General features: G+C 42.4%; 1 protein-coding gene across 16 annotated transcripts in view; it reads right to left on the bottom strand.

Moving 5' to 3' along the window:
* The window catches only part of HNRNPM (heterogeneous nuclear ribonucleoprotein M), a 40,651-nt gene extending 19,781 nt beyond the window's left edge, over positions 1-20,870 (bottom strand). For 8 of the 16 annotated variants that reach the window (XM_038567502.1, XM_038567504.1, XM_038567505.1 and 5 more), the window contains exons 1-7: positions 20,711-20,870; positions 11,242-11,411; positions 3,882-3,934; positions 2,960-2,967; positions 2,781-2,874; positions 1,481-1,672; positions 295-448 (exon numbers count right to left, since the gene is read on the bottom strand). In XM_038567502.1, coding sequence (XP_038423430.1) covers positions 295-448; positions 1,481-1,672; positions 2,781-2,874; positions 2,960-2,967; positions 3,882-3,934; positions 11,242-11,411; positions 20,711-20,823 — 784 coding nt within the window. In that variant the 5' untranslated portion in view covers positions 20,824-20,870. Of the gene's footprint in view, positions 1-294; positions 449-1,480; positions 1,673-2,780; positions 2,875-2,959; positions 2,968-3,881; positions 3,935-11,241; positions 11,412-20,061; positions 20,207-20,710 lie in introns of those variants that run through there. The other 8 variants (XM_038567506.1, XM_038567511.1, XM_038567515.1 and 5 more) reach the window with 7 other exon arrangements.
* Between the last annotated feature and the right edge of the window lie 1,999 nt (positions 20,871-22,869).

Raw genomic sequence — 22,869 nt, 5'->3', positions numbered from 1 at the left:
GAAATAACAATATAGAATTTCTCTTCTTTATAGACTTCTCCCCTCAAACCATACTCCTCTAAAAAGAGAACGATGGAAAAGACCACTCATGGGCATGTGCCTTTTTTCTCCCTACGCAGTACCAAATCCATTCTATCAGAGAGAACTTTTAAACTCCACAGTAATGCATTCCCTCTAGTCACTCAGGAAATATTAACATACAAAGTTACCACTTCCAAAAAAAAAAACCCTATTATTAAAGACAACATTTAGGCCAAATTGTTCACCAAGAGTTAAATTCTGATAAAAGGATACATATGGCTTGCACAGCTTCAATGGACTGTTCAAAAGTAACAGTGCCTATTCCACGACTTTTTCCATCTTTATCCTCAAGAATGTCTGCTCGGACCACCACACCAGCCATACTAAAAACTTCCTTCAGCTTCTTCCAGCCAACTTTATAATCCAGCTAACCAAGACAAAGGAGAAAAAAATTCTCAATGCAGACATCTTTTAGAAAAACCATTTTCATTATATGAGTGCAATATGCTTTGGATCGAAATAAACATTTAAAAATAACGTGACATTATTTTTATTATACTGGGTGCCTGGCAGGCTCAGTCGGTAGAGCATGTGGCTCCTGATCTTGGAGTCATGCATTAAGCCCCAAATGGGTGTGTGTACTTAATAAAAAAGATTTTAATAAACATAAATAAAAATTTTAAATGTCACAAAAATTTATCACCTGCAGTGGAATTTTTCAAGTAGGATTATGAAGCCTGGCCTTAACTGCTATTCACTGTCTCTTTCCTCTGAAAGAACAGGATAAGTCAACTCATACCTTTCAAATTAATGCTTATTTTGTGAATATTTAAAAAATTTTTTCTTCCCCAGCTTAAGTTCACCATCATCCTCCCCAACCCACTTTCCTTTAAAAATATTTCCCTTTGCAAATGGCAAGAGAATCATCTTTCATCCCAGACACAAGAAGAAGGGAAACATCAGCGCTGTGGATATACTTTTCCGACCTGAACCTAAATAAACCCACAGGAAATGCAGACTCCACTACCACTTCTGTAACCAGAAAAAGTCAGTAAACATGGTCCCAATAGACCATTGTCAGGCCTGTGACGTATCACTACAGTAATCACTATGGGAGAAAACCCAACTTCAAAGCACAGATCAAGAAGAGAGCACACCCTCCCCCCCCCTTTTTTTTTTAAAAAGATTTTACTTATTTGAGAGAGGAAGAGCACAGAAGGATAGGGAGAAGTAGACTTCCCACCAAACAGAGAGCCTGACACAGGGCTCCATCCCAGGACCCTGAGATCAGACCTGAGACGAAGGCAAATGCTTAACTGACTGAGCCACCCAGGCACAGAAGCATAACCCTCTTTAAATTTTTTCTTCTCAAACATCAGAACTACTTTTATAACATATTAACAAGATTATTTCATAAAGTTCTGATTTTCTACTTTAGACAATGTTTCTGTTTACTTACATTTGCTACAAATACCGTGCTTCCAAGTCTTCCAGCCTGTAATGCATGGATAATCTCATTTGGGATGTTAGGATTATTTAGGATACTGGGTGGGATATTAATCATTCCTGGGCCACCTGGTCCCATACCCATCCCACCGGTCGTAGCCATCACCTTTTGCATTGCTCTCCTGGCATGTTCACCATCAGGATCCTAAAACAAGCACAGAAGTGTTAGGTTTAACTGACTCAGTGATAACTAAGATCATGATCTCACAAAAAGTGATATTCCCAAAACTCCAGAGATTGAGAGGTTGTTTGAAAAGCATTTCTTGAGATCTATAACAAGAAATTCAAATGAACTCAACCAACAGGCTAGAAGAATTCCAGCCAAAGGTATGAGGAAGAAAGAAACGGTGTAAAATTTAACTCTCAACTTAACTGAAAGGGAGGTGGGGTAGGGTGGATGACATGATTAGTTGATATAATATAGAACACTTCCAGACGGAAATAAGATCTTCACAGGCTTGGTATAGTTGAGTCTCACTAATTTTCAATGGGGCTTTGTAATTTCTGATAATCCAATCAGTGATTTTTTTTCCCCCAAAGTTTGAAAACGCAGTTCTAGATCACCGAGGTACTCCAGTCCTTCATGTTATTCAGGCGTTGGACTCGTGTAAGGTCTGCATAGGTTTGTGAAACTCTGGCATTGACACTAGTCTTGAACTCTTTGCCCTTTCATCAGGTGTCTCTTCAACACACAGAAACCTTAAACCCTACCACATTCTCCTGAGTTCTGAATATACTGATTTTCCTCTAAGAAAAACTCAAAATAAGTCAGGGAGAGATGTAATTGACAAAAACTTCCCTCTCCCTCAAAAGAGAAAAGATCTCTGGTTTGGATTAGATATGAAAGTAGATTAATGATAAATTCGCTTTAAAAAAAAGAAAAAAAGGTTGACTAAGTAAGAATAGGGTTCAGGCTGGGTAAAACCGTAGACGAAGATTCCCTTAACGTGTACGTGCGCGCACACACACACACACACCATGTGGGCTTGGTCTGAGTACCCCTGATAAAACAAGGCAGGCTGCTAAGCCAAATCACAGATGTTAGGAAGGCAGCAGTTGCTCAGGATGTGCTCGGCCACTATTCCAAAGTTCTTATAGGAGTGACTACTGAAGCCTGTGACTGACCCTCTTCATTAAAAACAGGTTGATCTCCTCCGTAAAATGTAGTCAAGCACTATGTGTGTCTTTTCCTAATTCCAAACAGGGACAACTCGACAATTATAAATGGTATCCACATTGTTTCAAGAGCTTACTTCTTTGACTTTCAGTGGTCTTCCACTCAGACTATGCTTGTTTAGAACTTCGGCAGCTTTTTTCATGCTTTCTTCCATCTTGAATTCAACAACGCTATGAAGAGTCAAAAGGAGATGAGTGAAACCAGTCCTGCAATTTAGAAGGCTCAATTGCCAATAAGTAACTAGACAATACTTACGCACATCCCTTTGGAGGAAGCCACAGACCAGTCAGAAGAGCAAGGAAAGGGGGGAAAAAAAAGAAAAGAAAAGCATAGTAAATATCAATGACAATTATATAAATTACAAGTATGATTTATGTAACAAAGTTAGTTTTTAAATTAAGCCCTTCTAATGGGAAGCTCACAGGAATGTCTTGCCTACCCTTCCTTATTAAAAGCTGGGCTCCTTATTCTCTCCTCTGCCTGCACATTACCAGCATTGCACTATACTTGCTGAGGTTATAAGCAGACCTAAATTCAGGTTCTCCAAGAAATCACACAAACTTTAGATCTGCTTCTCTTTGTACTCAAATCAATTCCTTATCATACTCCTCCTAAATCCATCCCTTCCATAAATTAAAGCTCATCCTTTGATTATTCTAAGCCATTCTATTGCACGACAAAATAATTTATTTTCTCTTTAAACTAGGCCAATTTTAAACGTTCAGGTTTTAAAATTTGTTTTACAATTTACTGGCACAAAGGCGACTTTTCGGAAATCTTTGGTTCACACAACTTTCAAATTCAGCAAACGACCAAGAATAACATTTTCTAGACAAGAACACACGTTTTACATTAATATACCACCGCTAAAATTCCATGCATAATTCACACACAGCCAATTCCTCTGTTAACAAAGAGACAATGCTGCTATTGGTCCCCAGTTATCCAAATTGGGCATCCAAACAGAATACCAAAAAGCTCTTTGGCCAGCCATTTGGAAAAGCGGGACTCCCGTTTGCAAATCCCCTCCCACCCCACTCAAATGTTTGGCAAAATCAAACATAGCTACTATAACATGAGCACTCACTGCCTTCCTGATTTCATTCGATTCCACGCCACCATACAGTTACATTTTTCAAGTAGTAAATCCACAGAAGAAATTCTCTCAGACACTTACCCTTGACTTTCCTTCAGCGTCCATTAAGAGCTCCACGTATGTTACCTCACCAACTACAAATCAGTTTCCAGACGACACATAAACCAAGGGAGAAAAGCCAAGAAAACAATGGGAATTTAGAACAATCATCAGCAACCTTGTATGGAGCCTCTGCCTTATAAGAAAGCCCAGAAACACTCCATATTCTCTAAACCACCAAACTAGGCATTACAGGTGTGCAGTAAAAGTAGGTGAGACTCATTAACAATTATGTCCTTGATTTTCCTCCCACCACAAACAAGCTATTTCCACAGATTTCCATATCAATTTCCCTGTCTCGAATACTCAATCATGACTAGAGGCAATCCAAATCTATCGGAAAGAAGTCTGCATGATTCACTCTTTTGGGGAAAGGAGGAAAACAGTTTTACACAATATAATCTCATGGGTGAAAGCAGGCAAACAGCACACAAGCTGCAATGCCACCGAACCGAGCTTCAAATGCTAAATATTAAGAATGTGCAAGTATAATACGCTCAAAGGCAAACACACAGTATGGCCGGCTACGTGGGTGCAACCATGCACTGGAGGGCCACGTGCTTAGCTTAATGCTCTGTTATCTTGAAATCCTTAATTTTTTAACAAGAGGCCTTGCATTTTCATTTTGCATGGGGCCCCACAAAATCTGGAGCTGGTCCTGCACATGGCATCAGGCTCCAGAACTGTCAAAAATAAGATATTTGAGTATCCGATCATAAATCCAGAGCAGCATCTGGATTCTCTTCAGTGAATTAAACCAGGCTTTATCTTTCCTGCTTTCTCAACCTTCCCATTGAAAAACACAAATGCAAATTTAGAGTTCAGTTTGCAACTAAACAAGAAGACTCACGAGATTGAGATTCAGATTGAGATTCGGAACTACACAAAGGGAGGTGGGGAAACAAAGTATTTCAAAAGATTCAGCAGATTTTCCTCAAGGTTTGGATTGCCAATTCATGACCACCAAGACCAGATTTTAGAACCCATCAAGAAGACAACCACCAAAATGGCTGCTGAACTTGAAGATGGCACAAAGAGAACAGTAATTAAAAGTGTTAACTTGGAGAAAACAATCTCTTAAGCAGGTTCTCCAAAGTCAAGAAAGTGCTTTTGTCTTCAGGAATATTCTTTTTTTTTAAAGGATTATTTTTATGATAGTAAAGTCTTCTCCAATTCTGTGTTCAACTTTGGTTTAACAGTACAAGGTCTAATGGCCTCAACAAGTCCTGCCTATTCTAAATCCTTTGCTTAAAGGATATTCAAATTACGAGGATTTTTAAATTAATAATAGCAAGGAAAGATTTAAACGTAAGATAAAATTACTTTTAAACTAAAATTAACAATTTGAAGGGCATGTCTATTAGTAACATATTTGCATGGGAGTTGACAACAAGGCCAAGTATTCAAAGTCACCTCCCCCCTTGTCCTTTCATGGAATGTTACAGAACCAAACCAGCACTTTGCACAAAACAAGAGAATCAGTGCAAAGAAATGAAGTAAAGTATAGGGACTGGTATAAATTTTGGAGTTACATACTCCAGTGGGACAAACTGAAAATGATCACAGCCAAGGGACAGTCAGGCAAATTATCCTTATTTTACCCAGACAAAAGTAAAGCAATTCCAAAAAAGGTGGCCATTCCTGAGGCCATGTTTTTAAAAAGCCATTCATTTCAACAGCAGCAGCCATTTGAGGACCAACAGCCTTATCTCCACTTTAATAAAAATGCCAAATAGTGTCAAGACAGTAAGAGACCTCAAATTTATTTTCTACAAGCTGTGACTACCATCTAGTAACCTTAAAAATAAATCATCACAATATCTAACTCAAGACAACTGTAACTATGTTGTCAAATATCAAATACTGTTGCATATAAGTTTCTAGTCTGTGTCCATAAAGACACTTTATCAAAAAACTGTCACTGCAATCTAGAAACCAACCAAGTCCAAACCAAATTTTTTTCCTAAAAAGCTAGGTTTAGAAATTAGGACTTTTCCACTTAACATTCTAGTGATGGCACACATCCAACTTCAATCCTTAGCACCAAAACTGCTGAAAATGTCCCTTTTTGTTTTTCCCCAAATGGTATAGTTTAGTAAAAACAAAAAAAATTACATTAAAAAACCCCTCGTCCTATCAGTTTAGCCACAGGTTAGGCACTCATTGTGGCTCCAGCATCAGTAGTGTTGTTCCCAAGGGAGCATCAATAATAACCATGATCCCTCATACATTCCCAACTTCTACCCTGAGAGACCGCATCAATTCAGAGATGTAAGCAAATTAGGGTTACAGGATCTGCAAGATGTGCTAGTACACACTTTAATGAAGACCACCCCTCTTTTAGTTCTACAGTATTAAAGACCCGTTTAGTGTGGTCAGTACAACTAGCAACAAAACATTGAAAATAAAATTTGCCACCTATGCATAGTCTGGTCACATCCAAAAAAATGAAGTTTAAAAGAACAAATCAACCAGAGCAGATGCTTTACTACTGAGAGACAGAGGTAACAAACTGGCCATAGCAACAGTCTCGCCCAGATGGAACTCACGGGCATTGATGGATAACACTGTTGCTCCTCCCCCTTCCTGCACACGGACAGGATCCATGGAATCCAAAAGGAGCTGTTAGTAAATTCTACTGCAGCTTTAAATATCAAAACATCCAAACGAAAAAACTAAAACTGAAAAATACCAGATGTTTTCACCTACCTTTTTTAAAAAATGCTCCAACAAATTACCTTTAGCCAACATTTACAATTTAAAACATTGCCTCAGGCATAAAACACATCAAAAGGATCAGAATGAACAAGCAACCCAAGTCAGGTAGTCACAAGGAGCTGCTATGATTTAACACACCTGCATAAATTTTTTTAAAATCACAAACAGTACCTATAATCTGTGTTCTCATTTAGTCTGAAATGGACTCAAAAAACAGAGGGAGTACAGAGGCCAAAACTTCACTGAAGAGAATTCATATATGAAAAGGCCTATAATTTAAAGGCGAGGGTAGAGAGTAAAGGCTCAAAAAAAGCAGGGCACGTTATTGAACACACTCATCCCTCACGTGGCCACTCTGATAGAGGGGCACAGAGTACCAATGCGTACTCTAATTTGGGAAGCTCGTGTCTTTAATATACAGACAACTTGAAACCTGGCAAAATAACTACAGAAGGACCACTTGATTTATGGATGAGCTAGAAAAATTATTGAGCCCATTCTTGCTTCTACTTCCACAGCAACAGGAGAAGAGCACTACTTCTCTAACTGAACCAAAAATTAGTACTTATTAAGTGAAGGCAGGCTACACTGTCAGGGTTCAACCAAAGTTGCCCAGAGACACAAATGTGTTAGCATAACAGGTCTTCACAAAGTGCCAGCTGAATTTCCAGAAAAGGAAAATATGAAAGAACAAATAGACTGGATGTGGATTTTTACTTCAACTGAAAATAAAACTCGGCTCCCTAGAACTCACAATGCAGGTTGTCTTCAAGAGCCAACTACACTTGGACTACGCTTGCCCTCTGGGCCTCAGTTTTCTGTCAGCTGGAATTTGAAATTTACTTAAAGCAATCCATCAGGGGTGCCAGGGTGGTTCAGCAGGTTAAGCTTCAGACTCTAGATTTTGGCTCAGGTCATGATCTCAGGGTCGTGGAATCAGGAAACACAGGGCTTCCACACTCAGCATGTGGAATCTGCTGGAGATCCTCTGCCTTTGCCCTTGTGGGTGCTCTCGAGTACACATGCTCCCTCTCTTGCTTGCTCTCTCTCAAAATAAATAAATCTTAGGGGAAAAAAAGTGATCCATTAAATGAAGACAGAGGATTAAGTGCTTAAAGAAATCTTTGCTTACACAAGTTAAACTGACTGCTGGTAAACTTGGGATTTATAGAGAGTAAACTCCATTACTGACTTTCCTTTATTCCTCAAACTGCTCCATGTTTACTCACTGCAGGTCCAACTCAGGCCTGTCTCTTTACAAATGCCCTACCTCGATGGAGCCAACTCCCTGGTTAGGCCAGGAGAACAAGCAGCCTAATAATGAGCTTTCTTCATCGACACAGGACTTCACAGTAATGTGGCACAACACTATTTATGTTTAAAATCCCCAAGGTCACCTTTTTCACCCACTCCTTATGGCCAACACTTTTCATGTGATCTCAATCTTTTCATGTGATCTCAATCTGGCCGATGATGTAAATCAGGCAGGCTGTGAGACTGTGAAAGCATCTGCAAACCTGGTGTGACAATCTCCAATTCTAATCTATTACACTGGCTCTCAAATTTTTTTTTTTTTTTTCAATTCAGCAACTCTTTGGTGTTCACAGCAGCCATTTGTTCCATGTACTATCTGTTAAAAAATCAGCATGATCAAAAGGAAGAACAACAGAATCCTTTCCTTGTTCCATCAGGACACTTAGAGCAGGAAGGGGAAAGTTCATCATTCTATTCTATAGGCTGCAAAAACTGTTTAATCCACATCCTTAACTTGGGGGTAGAGGATCCGTAGCAAAAAGAGAAAAAAAGAAAAAAAAAAAACGCAGCCAGACTGAGAACGAGACAAAGCTCTCAATACATTTTCTCTTTAAATTTAGCAATGCTAATTTCATGACAGTGGTGCCACCAAACAAGCCTTATTACCCCATCCAGGGGAAAAAGCAAAGTGACCAATCCACATAATACATGTATCTTTAGTAGGATCTCCTGGAATGCTACTAAATGCTAAAATTTAAGACTGAGAATATACATTTGGTGGCCAAGAAGGGCGGAAAGATGAATTAGGGAGGGGTCCTGGAGGCAATCTCAAGGCATGATTAGCCTTAGAAAAGCTCCTGTATTGCCCCCTTCAAAGCTACTAGTTTACTTCTGAGAGACCGCAATTAGATAGTATGGCAGGGACAGGACATTTTCCAGACCTATAAGTTGAAGACAACAAATACTAACTTATTCAGATGGTTTCCTGAAACACCAGAACTCTTAAAATGCAAACCTATCAAGAGTGGTTGGGTTGTATGTAATAAGCCAAGTCTCCGTTGCTGGCCCACTCTGGAGATGACTTTGAGACCCACGCTTTTAGGGTGTTAAGTGCCCCTAACTGCAATAACAAGTCTTCAAAAAATGAAAACTTACTTGCAACAGGTTTCAAGTAAATACTTCAAATTTCAAATAACCACCTAAACATTATCAGTATACCAACACAAAAATAAAATTGCAATTTTAAACCTCATAATAAAAACAAACATTTTTAAGGAGACCTATATATGTGAACAGTAAAATTCTTCAGAAATCACATGATGAACAGAAGCATTACCATGAAATTACCTTTCTCTTCTGAATCCCTTTCGCCCACAATACAATACTACACACGTAATTTAAACAAAAATAATTAACCTATACAGGGGAGCTCTAAACAAGAACATTTTAAGATTTGTTTATAATAACTTATTTACTGCACACCTGTAATTCTAAATTACACCACCAAAAAGTACACTGAAAGGGCTGAGCCAGGGCATTCGTAGCAGTATGCCAGGAGAATATGAGAACCAGTTTGGAAGTATCCAAATAAACCACCAGGCTGGCCCCACACTTAATACAGTGCAATAGGAAATTGAGGTGAACTGCTTCTACATCCAGAAACGTCATGGCTGCTGCTACCAGCTTAAGGCTTCCAAAACTGAATTACTGAATGGTAAAGCAGTAAAAATGTCACCTACTTTATCCATCATGTCCCAAAACTGGTTCACACACTCCTAAAAATAAAAAAATAATTTGGCCTGCAATCTCTTACAAAATTCTACAATTGCATTTTCAAAGCCACATTCCTGGTTCTTGGAACTACTATACCTTATTATCAATGAAGTATCAATTCAGCGGTTCAACCAAATCACGAGAACACAAATTTTTGGGGGTTATTCCAAAAACAAATTCGAATGAGACCCAACTGTACTGTACAGAAATTCTAAACTTGTATTGAAGCAGCAGTCCCAAAAACCAAGAACACTGCATCTGGGATGCCACATGACACGCCCTTCAGACAAAAAGAAACTTCACTCTTGCCCTAGGAGCATTGGCAGGAATGATTTGGCTGATCAAGGCAGGAAAACAAATCTCACACCAAACGTTTTTCCATCCGTGTTATCTGGAGAACTACTACATGGGAGCAGCCTACATGAATGTACAGAGAAGTTCACAGTGCCTAGTGCTTCTGGCATGTCATGGTCAAATTAAGTGATGGGACAATGATGGCAGTGGGCCAGTCATAAGTTCAAAACCCAATGCTGGGAGCACCAGTACAAATACCAAAATGGCCTATTCCAAGTGGCATCTCTGCCACTGAAATGTTAAATCATTTGACAATTCAAGCTTGAATCTCTTTTCATTATGAATGCTCCAGAAAACCAATACCTTTCAGTCCTTCAAAAAGACTCCATTTAAGGGTAATTTGATTCTAGGTTTCCCTTGGGGGAGACCTCAAGGCATCAGACAAATTGTCTCTATCAATAGTTTTGTCTAAACCAGGGCTGAGCAATCTCTTTAAGCCCTGAGTGCCACCAGCAGGGCCAAGAATCAGGAAAGAAAGGAAGACAAAAGCAGCAGATCAAGAATGTGGAAAGAAAGAGGATACATATGGTGTGCACGGGGGTGAGGCAGAAGACCATGGAGACAACCAGCCTCCTAGGACCTCCTGGTGGCAGCAGAGCTTCAGTTGCTTCCCCTGCCTTGGGCCAGAATCTGGACACTGGGCCACTACTAAAGTGCACCTGAAAGCACAGCGTTAGGTAACAGATGCCTTATTTTGAACTCTCCAATTGCCAATCTAACCTGGGAATCCTCCCCCCGCCCCGGGGGGGGGGGGGGGGGGGAGCCTAACAGTTTAAATACAAGCTAATGTTTTAGAATTTAGAATCTGAGCAGCACAAGTTCCAACTACCAAATTTTGATCCCAGGAAGACATCCAAAGAATTTAAACAAACTACCTTCCCTCCAGAATTAAAAAGCTTAAAAAAATTTTTAAGGAAAAACCTCTCCCACCTATTATGAAGAAATCAAAAAATTTCCTCAACACAAAGAGGCTCCCCTCAAGCTTAATCGAAGCCCTATTAACCATATTAAGCCAGTAAATTCATTTGTAGGCCAAAGGACCATACAAACCACCCTGTTTGACACACAGGTGCATGACCACACAAAAAAAGTAGGGTGGGTAAAGCGGCTTAACTCTCAAGCCTGGACAGAACACATGCTCTACCCAGATCAACTTCCACTGACAAAAAAATAACCAAGGAATTAGCCACAGAAAAGATGACACATCAACCTTCTTACCCTACTCGACCACCAGTACCATTACCTTTTTCTTTAACCAGGTCTTTAAGTGACTGCCATTTCACATCAAAAGGTATGTTTGTAATGAAGGCTCTGTATCTTTTAGTTGGATTGGCATATGGCTCAAAGCGATTGCCTCCTCTTTTTATGTTTTTCTCCTTCCTCTTCTCATTCTGAGTAGGTCGCTCTCCTTCACTGAATTCGAAGGGAAAAAAAGGGTCCATATGTTAGCACAATATGAAAGACAGTATTTGATTTGCCAGGTTTACAATTCCACGCAGTTACATCTAACACAAGACTAATATTGACTTTCGTCTGACACATTCAAACTTAAGTACTCATAGAACAAAAAGGTACAGTAGCGCACTCCTTAAAACCCACCAATCAAGGAGCCCAAGAAACTGTGCTCTGCTAAGCCTTCATACATTCCTAGGGGCTTTAACAGAGATGGGAGCAAGAGGCTAACTCCCTGTGCAAGGTGCTTTAATTTCATGCCAGAAACCGGAAAACAGAAGGGAAGATTTGCAAGACTTCATAGAACAGAAATGAGCTGGTGCATATAGGCCCAATCAACTTTAATTTCACAAAACGATCTTTTTGGTGTGGGGGAAAAACATTTTTTTTTAAGTAGGAATATAAAATGGTGCAGCCACTATGGACAACTTTAGCAATCACTCAAAAAGTTAAAACACACAATTAACATATGACCCAACAATTCCACTCCTAGGTACAAATCCAAAAGATGTGAAAAGAAGGAACAGATACTTGTACACCAAATAGCATTATTCATAAGAGCCAAGAGGTGGAAACAACCCAAGGGTCCACCAACAGATGAATGGAATGAACAAAATGTGGTATAGCCATACAATAGAATATTATATTATTCAGCTGGCTGTAAAAGGCATGAAATGCTGATAGATGCTGCAACACAGATGAAGTCTGAAAACATTATGCTAAGCAAAATAAGCCAGGCAGAGAGACTGTCTCTAACAGAAGAAAGGTTACCAGAAGCTGGAGAGAGGTGGAAACGGGTAGTTACAGTTCAATAGATGAGAGTTTCTGTTTGTAATAAAGTTCTGAAAATGGACAGTGGTATAATATATAAGATAGAACTTAATGCCACTATACACTTAAATGGCAAATTATATATTATATATATATCCACCAAAAAAAAGATCCTTTTAAGGGAAAGAAGCCATTCCCTATACTGCCCTAGGAAAACCAGAAGTCTGAGCAACCCAGGTAGGTAAAAGACAACACACAGGAAGAGATTCCACCTTCAGCAAAGAGTGAATGAATACTTTTTTGGCATGGCTTTTCCTATAATACTCTTTTACCTTTGTGGGTCAGGAATCTTCACACTGTAACACTTCATATCTAAGCTCTACAGACACAAATTCGGCATTTAGATTAGGACAGATTAGGACATGACAGAAGTTTCACAAGAAAAGCAAACTTCAAAAGCACAGAACCAGACATCAGGCTGGGGGTCTAGGCCATAGCACAGAGAAACAGACCAGTGTGTACAGCCAGGGCACCATGCACTGGCCAAGTGACCCTCTTCCATGAGCCACCCACTCATGTTCAGCCCTCTGTGACCACAGGCAGACACCTGTGAAAGGTGACTAGGAACAAGGGAATCCAGCAGACACAGGAAGTTCCTCTCACTTCCCACACTATGTCCTGTACTTTCTGCTTACCAAGCCCTATGCTTTTCACCAGTGAAAATCCAGCAACTCCCAAACCAGAGAGTCTAGCAGACTTTGTGATCCATGACAAAAATGGAAAAAAACAAAAAGCCAAAATTATGGCATCAATGATTTATAAACCTACCTTTATTTATTTAAAGGGCTGCTATTTATTCTAGGATATACCTTCCTTGTGTGGGAGAAGTAGTGTTCAAATACCACATGACAGAGAACTTTTCTCTTTTTAACATATTAGAATTAAAAAATAATTTTAAGTACACTATACACCCAACGTGGAGCTTTATTGACTTCAACGACCCTGAGATCAAGAGTCACATGCTCTACCAATTGAGCCAACCAGCCATTCCACTTGGAAAATTTTAAGTTAGCAACTTTTTGTAGCCCCAAAGTTACTGTTTTTTCTGCTGGTCTCTCAGATCCAAACACAAGAGTGCCAAGTGCTGACCCAATGAAGGTATCCTCCTACGTAAAAGTAAGGAAAGACGTTTCCTCCATGATTTTAAATATACCAACTTGCAATAAATAGACCTCCTTCACTGAGGCTGGCAGACATGGAGGGGTATGGCTACTCGAATCCTCAAATACCTAGAATTCTACTCTGTCTACCCCCAAGTTAACAACAGGTCCTCCTCAGGCTGGCTGCACACCAAACAGATCTCAGAGGAAACCCTCAACCATCACAGAGGCCACCCGTCTACTTCATATGAAAGTCCCACACCAAAGTCTGCCAAACAGAGTGTATTTGCCTATATGTCTCTTACTCTTAGTAGTTAAGAAGTGCTAGCAAAAAAAATAAATTAATTAAATTAAATTAAAAAAAAGAAGTGCTAGTAAAAATTCCTCAAATGTAAATCAATCTCCATCCACACACCTCTAGAGGGTCTGTGGATAGAAATGTTTTTAATATAACTGATTTCTTTTGATATCCATACACTCTATAATTTAAACAACAAGGTCTCGGGGCAGCCCCGGTGACTCAGCGGTTTAATGCCGCCTTCAACCCAGACGTGATCCTGGAGACCCGGGATCACACCCCGGGCTGCAGGCAGCGCTAAATCACTGCACCACCGAGGCTGCCCTAAATAAAATTTTTTTTAAATCTTATTTAAAAAAAAAAAAACAAAACCAAGGCACAGTAGTAGCTCTACTCTGGTCTGTTTTTCAGACCTGCTCAGCTCACCTATTGGTTACAAAACGTATAACTAATCACAGACAAAGCAGGTAACAAAGTGTCCATCCATATTCTGCAGATGATATGGCTAAGAATAGGCTAGCTACCCAATCTAACCACAGAAGCTAGGTATTTGGTTTGGGGTTAATCCACATCACATGGCTCACCATCAAGAAAGCAGCTCAAATGGATTATGTCCAAGGCGTGAGCACAGCACTCTACCCAAATCCTTCTCTGGCTAATCATTTCCAGTCTCTGAGAAGTTTTATCCTAAGTAAATGAGGTTAGAACTATCTCGTCACTTCCAGCTTCTTAGAAAATTTACCTTTTTGTAAACCCAATCACCACTAGCAACCCTTCTTTTTTTAAGTAATCTTTACGCCCAACATGGGGCTCAAACTCAAAACCCTGAAATCAAGAATTGCATGCTCTCCAAACTGAGCCAATCAAGCACCCCCTTCTAAAAAAAATTTTTTTAAATAATCTCCACACTATCAACCCTTCTTGACAAAAGTGTAGACCACCGTCAAAGAATTCTCACTCAAGACATGTATTCAAGTATAGCTAATATGAGAGTTTTCAAGAGTGGTATCCTGAAAAGCTCATTTTTTAAAATGTGCAATCCCATTTTCTCACTTATCTTCGGGATAAAATTAGGGGAATATTCTTCTCTAGCCCTAAGATATTTATAACACTTAACTCTAAAAGCTTTTTAGAATCACGTTTTTATAAGTGGATTATATTAGAATCACGTTTTTATAAGTGGATTATATGTTTACATTGACAAAATTGCTTATTTCCAAATTCAGATTATAGACATTAAAAATATTAAACACACACCTACCATATGACCCAATCATCTGCACCTAGATACTTATCCAAGAGAAAACAAAGCATATTTCCATACAAAAACTTGTACCGAAGTGTTCACAGCAACATTATATGTAATGTCCCAAAACTGGGAATCTATCTACTAAACAGGTAAATGAAAAACCAAATTGTAGATCCATAAATTGAAATATTACTCAGCAACTAAAAGTAATAAACTATATACAACAAGAATGCATCTCAACACAATAATACTTGAAGAAACCAGGCAACAAAAGGGTTACAATACAGTATGATTCCATCATATAAAATTTTATATTTGATAAAATCTAATCTGGCAAACTAATTCGTAGCATGGTTTCTCAACCTCAGCATTATTGACATACTGGGCCAGAAGCTGTGCTATGTGGGGCTGCCATGGGCATCTCTGACTTCTCCCAAAGAGATAGCAGTAGTAACCCCATCCCTCAGTCTTGCAGATGAAAACCAAAAACGTCTGCAAGACACTTTCAAATGTCCCCCTGTCCAGGGAGGGAAGAGGAAGGGAAGAGGGAAGGGAAGAGGGAAGGGAAGAGGGAAGGGAAGAGGGAAGGGAAGAGGGAAGGGAAGAGGGAAGGGAAGGGAAGGGAAGGGAAGGGAAGGGAAGGGAAGGGAAGGGAAGGGAAGGGAAGGGAAGGGAAGGGAAGGGAAGGGAAGGGAAAAGAAAAGAAAAATCAACCCCCTTAAGAACCACTGATGCATACTGATTGATGGAAAGCTGATCTAGGGTTGCCTGGAGGTGGGGAAAGAAGGACTCAGAAGATTAGAGGTGAGAAATAACTGCTGGGGGTATGGATGTATTTATTACCTTGACTCAGCTAGGGATTCATAATACACTTATGCTGCATATTATCATGCTGCACATTTCCAATATGCGCAGCTTTAGATGTTTAAGTTTCTACTTATGTCTGTTAAATTTCAAATCTAACTCCAATAACTTGACTTGTAACTCCAACAGGAGTTGAATAGCAGAACATATTTGATACTTTATGTATCAAATGTAGATCTTTCAAAGAAACAGAAACCACAATAAGATCTAACTAGGCCAGCTAAATGTTTTACCAATATTCTCCTTGCTAACTAGCTCTCAATTCCCTACTGCCAATGAACACTACCCATTTTGGCATCCAATCATCCACCTTAAGTTCTAAATAGATGCATTATTAAAAAAAAGTTTTCTAACATTCTATCAACATATCTCACCATACATCAAAAAGCCACCCCAAGATATAAGTACCTTCCAAGTCACGAAGACGAAGTAGGTTTACTATGACTTGGGAGCTGTTTCACTGATAACGCTGCTCCACCATATTAGAATTATGTACTTAAACACAACTAAAAAAACAGTGCCTGCGCCACAAAAAAAAATCGCTCCATTTGCTGAATCCCTACACCCTCTCTTATGCTTCCATAACACTCAACACTCTCATTACTTTCAGTTTTTCAATGAAAGGTGTAGTCTGAAATGGCAACCCCAACACCCTGAAATTGTGATCACATCTCCTGAGAAAGAGACTCTTGCCCCACACCCCCAAGCCCCTTGAGAATCATCCCTTATGATAGGTCCTGAGTGCCTCTAATGTATTTAGTGCACAGAGCAACGACTCAGCCCTATTCGAGCTCCAGGTCCACCACTCAACTATCCCTGCAACTCAAGCTCTCCACCTCTCTGGTTCTTTACCAGCAAAACCAGCATAACCTGTATCCAGGGTAGCCCACAGAGATACTGTGAGAATCAACAAACCACCTAACAAAAAGCAGCTTGGTAAACATCCAGCACAATATCTAAAGGTACATCTAAAGGGGCAGCACTACAGGTGGCTAAGCACCACATCTAGGTCTGAACCCCAATGTCTTTGTTAGGCCTCGGCTTCTTCCTCTGTAAAAAGGACATTACTGTCCACACTTTACAGGTTCAAAGGAGATCTGGCACCCAGACAGTAACTGTGGCACTGATTTATTTCTGTACCAACAATTTTTTTTTTTTTTGTACTAGTAATTTTAAGGGGAACTAATTCACTCCTACCTAGCCTTTCACTTTACACACAGTGATTTTTAACAAGCCCACCACAGGGTGGTGGCTGAGGATACTCAGGCACTGTACTCATTACAGAGTATCTAACAAGCAATTCAGCTTTCAATTCTATGACTGTAAAACACAGTCACAGGAGGATCCATCTGAGAAGCCCAAAAAGAAAGAAACAACCTAATCTTTGCAGACTAGTTTCTCTTTGCTAGCTATGAATAAAATCAAAGAGCAAAGTTAAAGTGAAGAGCCGAGGTGGCAGCATGCATTCAAATAATCCAGAAGCCCCTCTAAAGTTGAACTCAGTCTAATGTGCCTCAAATATCCTTTTTTCAAGTAGACAGTTTTTAAAGTACAGCAAACACTCAAATCATTGCAAAGTGGAAAACATCGTTTAAATAAAACATTTCCAGGCAGCTCAGCGGTTTAGTGCCGCCTTCAGCCCAGGCTGGAGACCCCGGATGGAGTCCCACGTCGGGCTCCCTGCGTGGAGCCTGCTTCTCACTCTACACGTCTCTGCCTCTGTCTCTGCATCTCTCATGAATAAATAAAATCTTACATACATACATTTCCAATGACTGTGTTTAGACAGGTAGTACTGTGGAACCAAGTACAGCCTTGGGAGTCTAGATGGCCACCCCTAGACTCTGGGTCAATTTCCTTAACCCGAGGTTTCTCAATTGTCTAAAAAAAATTTTTTTTTCTCAGTTCTAATACAGAGTTAACACAATGTTACCTCCCTGGGAATCTATACTAAATATATTTTCTTAATTTTTAAATAACCTCCATCTCCCAATTTTCTGATTCAGCCACAAGATTAATCTAGAAAAGGCTAAGTCACTGATTTTAAATATATGGTGCAATCTTTACTTAAAAGCGGGTGGGGGGGTGGGGAATCCCTGGGTGGCTCAGTGGTTTAGCACCTGCCTTTGGCCCAGGGCGTGATCCTGGAGTCCTGGGATCGAGTCCAGCGTCGGGCTCCCTGCATGAAGCCTGCTTCCCCCTCTGCCTGTGTCTCTGCCTCTATCTCTCTCTGTGTGTCTCTCATGAATAAATAAAATCTTAAAAAAAAAAAAAAAAGGCGGGTGGGGGGGATGGATACATACCTAAACCTATTATAGTCCTCTAAAATGAATGCTTTTTCTCCCTTACTAAATATGCTTAATTCTGAATCAAATCAATCTTGATGGAAAATTTCTCATCAAAATAAAACAAATCCTCCTCCCACACCCAGAAAGGGAACTGAAAAATAAGCTTTCCTATCTGGGGTCCTCAATCAAGTTTGCTCATTGCCTTTTTCGTTTACAGTACACTCCACTCCTGGTACAGAGAGGTCAGAAGAACTAAATTTTACGCTCAAATCCCATCCCTCAAAGGCTTTCAAGGTAAAAATCAATATTCCTTCGCCTGGAATTCACTGCCCACCAGCTGGCACCCAGTGTTTTAGCATTAAATGCTACAGCAGCATCAGCTTTTTACAAATATGCAAAGCATATACTCAAATCCCTAGTCTTTGGACACTCCCCTCCGTCCCTCCCCCATTTAACTTCTTTCATCCTTCCCCAACTAAAGATACAACTCCCTGCCCCTAGCAGGTTAGGTTGGAGGGAGAGTGGCCCTGCCAGGTAACTCCTTTTATTTCAATCACAGTGTAATTACCCTACTACTGAAACGTAAATTGCTTCCTCCTCTGGGCAAGAGCTTTATTCTAACGAGCTCGGTTTCTAGAGCCTCCTCATACCAAAACAAGGGAAGAAAAATTTAAAAAGAAAGGAAAAAACAAAAAAAAAGTTTTCCACAGGCCCTACAAAATAGATCTAAATGTTACTACCTCCCCAAAATATCCACTATTAAGCAGTTCTAAACTCCGGGTTCTTTCCAACAAGGGTTATTTTATCTCTTAAGTCTTCAGGTTCTTCCTAATAGTCCACGTGTTAAATCAACCACTCACAAAATGACTACTTGAAAATGAACAGTGGAAAATGGGAAATCTGAAAAATGTACCCCAGGTGCTATAATCTATAACTAAGCCATTCATCAAACCTCACCTAACAAGGTAAGGTTCTAGCAGCACTTCATCCTGTGACAAATGGTTTGAAAGAAAAACAAACAAACAAACAAAAACACCAGAAATAAATGTATCTTAAAAGACCCCCAAATATGGCCCCCAAAAATCCTACTAGGCTCCCTAAAAGATGAAAAAAAGTCCAAATGAGCACATCTCTTTCCAGTGTTCAACAGTAAAGTGTTGGGAATATACTTCCAGGATGCCTTCCTGTTGATTTCCCAGGACCAGTAACCATGGTATTTTGCTCCTCCTCACCTAAGGAGAGAAAGTTTCACAAAGCTAGTATTTAGTGAATGCTCTTTCACAAAAAGCCAATTTAACTGCATTCACTTCCTATCTCCACAAACTCTAGTTATGCATATTAAAAATCTGTGGGAGGGCAAACTCAAACTAAGAGACAGAGACCCTACAACAGAGGTAACCAGAAGCTGGGAAAGGGAGAGAATAGGAAGTTCCTGTGTACGGGTTCCAGTTTGTAAGATGCTAAAAGTTCTGGACGTGGACAAGGGAGGACAGCTGCACAATACTGTGAATGCGCTTAATGTCATTGAATTGCACTCAAAAAAAAAGGTTAAAACTGTGAATCTAATGTATGTTACCATTAATTTATAAAAAAAAATCTGTAGGAAGCCCAATGTGTGCCCAGAATTCCCCTCTCCTCCCCGACAGCGTCGGTCGCAGCCACAACGTCTCTCCACGTCTTTCAGGTGCTGCCATCCGAAAGGGTGGGTTTCCCGGGGACACGAGATGACGCTTTAAGGCTTTAATTGAACTTGAGAATCCAAGGAGCCCGACAGAGCCCCAAGCTGGACTAGAAAAGGTGACGAAGTTCGCAAGTCGGTGAGCCCGCCTAATGAGGGGAAGGAAATCTTCCTCGGGAACAAGGAAGAGGAGGTTTCTCTCCACCCCACCCCACCCCACCCCCCGCCGGCCTTTGTTTGCTCGCTTCTAAGGGTGAACACTGAGCCGCAGATCCGAACTCTCCACAATTACCTACTGCGCACCTGGAAGGAGCGAGGGACGCCGCGAGGGACTCGAGCGGGGCCCAGAGCGCAGGGCTGGCGGCGGTTCCGACCGAGGCTTCCCCGCAGGGCGGGGAAAGGGGGAGAAGGAAGAGGAGGCGCCCCGAACCGGCCTCGCGATCGCTGCCGAAACCTACCCGCCGCGGCTGCTGCCGTTTACCGGGGCTCCCCGCGCGCCAAGTCCTGCGCGCGCACTCCCTCCCCTCCCCCCACTTTACGGATCGGGAAACTGAGACCCTAGGCGGTGGGGGCGGGGGGCGCTTGTGAAACCACTCAACCCAAGGTCACCCGACCGGCCAGCGGGCCGCCGACTCGGCGACTCCCCGGCTCCCGGGCCCGCGCCACCATCCCCGTGCGCAGGGGCCCGGCCTCAGGCCTCGGCGTCGGGCTCGGCCTGCGGGGGCCGGCGGGGGAGGTCCGCGGCCTGGAAGGAGGAGGCGATCCCGGAGGCGCTCACGAGGCCGCCCGGCTTCACTCCTCGCGGCCTCGGCCGCCCGCACCCGCGGCAGGCCCGGCGGGGAAGGCCCGGGCCTCGGCCGCGCCGGTGGGAGGCCGCCAACAGAACTAACGGAGCCGCCGCCGGCCGCCGCGAAGGTGCCCGGCCCGGGACGGGGAGCCTTGGAGTACTCACCCCTTCGGGCCCGGAGCCCCGTTGCCGCTTGGCACGCCGGGCGCGCCGCTCTCCTCCTCCATTTTGGTCTCCGTCGTCGCCACCTCGGCCGCCGCTTCGACCCCTGCCGCCATTTTCTCCGCGTCTGGGCTTTGTGTGAGGGAGCGGGATGCGAGGCGCTGCGCCTGCGCGCTCACGTGACTCGGCGCGACCAGTAACGCCTGCGCGCGCCGCCGCCCGCTCCCGCCTCGTCCCCCTCCCGCCACGGGCCACGCCCCCGCCGCGCGCATGCGCACACCGGCAGCTGTTATTCATTCATTACCGATCGGATTTGCGTTAGGCACCGACTGGGTACTCCCCCCCCCCCCCCGCCCCCGCTCTCTAAGTCGGGGAGGGGAGGCACCTCCCCACCTCCCGACGCGGAGCTGCTCACTCCCAGCTTCCTGTAGTCAGAGCTGGCGCAGACAGGCAGCAGCAGTTTTGTTTACTAGAATATAAAGGAGGAGGGTAGGACTCAGGCCGGGCCAGGCAGGACTGCTGTGCAAAATGCTCTCTCCCTGAGCGAGTATCATCATGCACCAAGGACACCTGGGCTCTGTCTGGCCTGTATCCCCACGGGTTGGGAGCTCCTGGGTGCAGAGCTCACAGCCTAAGTCCCTCCCACTGAACCTGCTAACCAACAGCTGAAACATGTAGCTGGGGACTCACGGATGTTTCTTGAGTGAATGAACAAGCAAGAATTCCAACATGATAGAAGAAATGAGTCACAAGGCCAGGAGAGCCCATTAACCTTACCTGGGGTCCCCTGCTGCCTGCCCCTGGATACCCTTTGTCCTGAAAACTTGGCCCTGTCCAAAAACAGGTTTTCAAGGGCTGTTATAGTTTGTGTCTTGGGGCAACCACGTTGGCCTGGAAGGAGCCAAAGCTGAGGAAAGTGTTTAGAGGCTTCAAGCTCCCTTTCCCCACAGCACCACCACCACCACCCACCACCACCCCGCTTCAATATCTCCCAAACTTTGAAATGCTTCACTAGATCTTGCAGAAGTTCCCACCCAAACATCAAACTCTCTCTATGCTTATAAAGGGGAAGTTTTCTTTACCCCCCTCTCACGGAATGGCTATATATCATCAAGTTCTGGGGGTAATAGCTCATCTGCCACACCCTTCCCAGCTGCTTGATTTGGCCTGGTGATTCTGACCCTGGCTGAGAATTCCAGGCCCAGAGAGGAAATCCAGTAGCCCAGCCTGACACGGAGACTAGGCCCCATTCCCATGTATTCCTCAAACTTACCCATCTCCTAGAATTCCCTTCTATCAACCATCTTCAAGGCCTTCCTCCTACTACTCTCCACTTCTGCTCTACTAAAATCCCCTGTACACACCAGCTCTTCTCCTGGGGCTGCACTGGTATCTAAGCTTGCCTTCCTCTCCCTTAGACCTCTCCTAGACTGGAGGGATCTCTGGGGGCAGAAGGAGCCTCACTGACCTCTGAATTCCCTTGCTCAGGAAGGCTCAGAGATGATGGAAGAGGCCACGCCAGTCTTGGCATGAGGGAGATGAGTCCAAATGCAAAACAGCAGAGACAAGAAGCCACCTGTCTCTCCAAGACAGTCCCTTCAAGAGTGACTGTGACCGGAAATCAGGGACAAGGCAGGCCCTGGTTGAGGAGACAAAGTCTTCTAGGCTAGGTTCCTATGGGCTGATTGCCTTAACACTGCCCACATTCCTGGGTTTTGCCATCTCCCAAACCATGATTTTCACCACACTGTCCTTTAATTGACACACTTTTTTTTCCTTTAAAGAAATATGTTTTTATATTTTGCTTTACATCACAGTACATTTTAGAAACTTGCTATAGCTTACTGTAAAAAATAAGAGGATGATGTTATTAAAGTGGAAATCCAATTGTGTTGCAGTGCCAACAGCTCTGAGCCTAAGACTTGCTCTCTCTTGGGATCCCTGGGTGGCGCAGCGGTTTGGCGCCTGCCTTTGGCCCAGGGCGCGATCCTGGAGACCCGGGATTGAATCCCACATCAGGCTCCCGGTGCATGGAGCCTGCTTCTCCCTCTGCCTATGTCTCTGCCTCTCTCTCTCTCTCTCTTTCTGTGACTATCATAAATAAAAATTTAAAAAAAAAAAAAGACTCGCTCTCTCTTTTGCTAGGGTTAAGGGGCACTAAA

The sequence above is a fragment of the Canis lupus genome, chromosome 20 (assembly GCF_011100685.1).
Source record: "Canis lupus familiaris isolate Mischka breed German Shepherd chromosome 20, alternate assembly UU_Cfam_GSD_1.0, whole genome shotgun sequence".
Taxonomy (NCBI): domain Eukaryota; kingdom Metazoa; phylum Chordata; class Mammalia; order Carnivora; family Canidae; genus Canis; species Canis lupus.
This window is presented reverse-complemented; position numbering and strand designations above follow the sequence as displayed.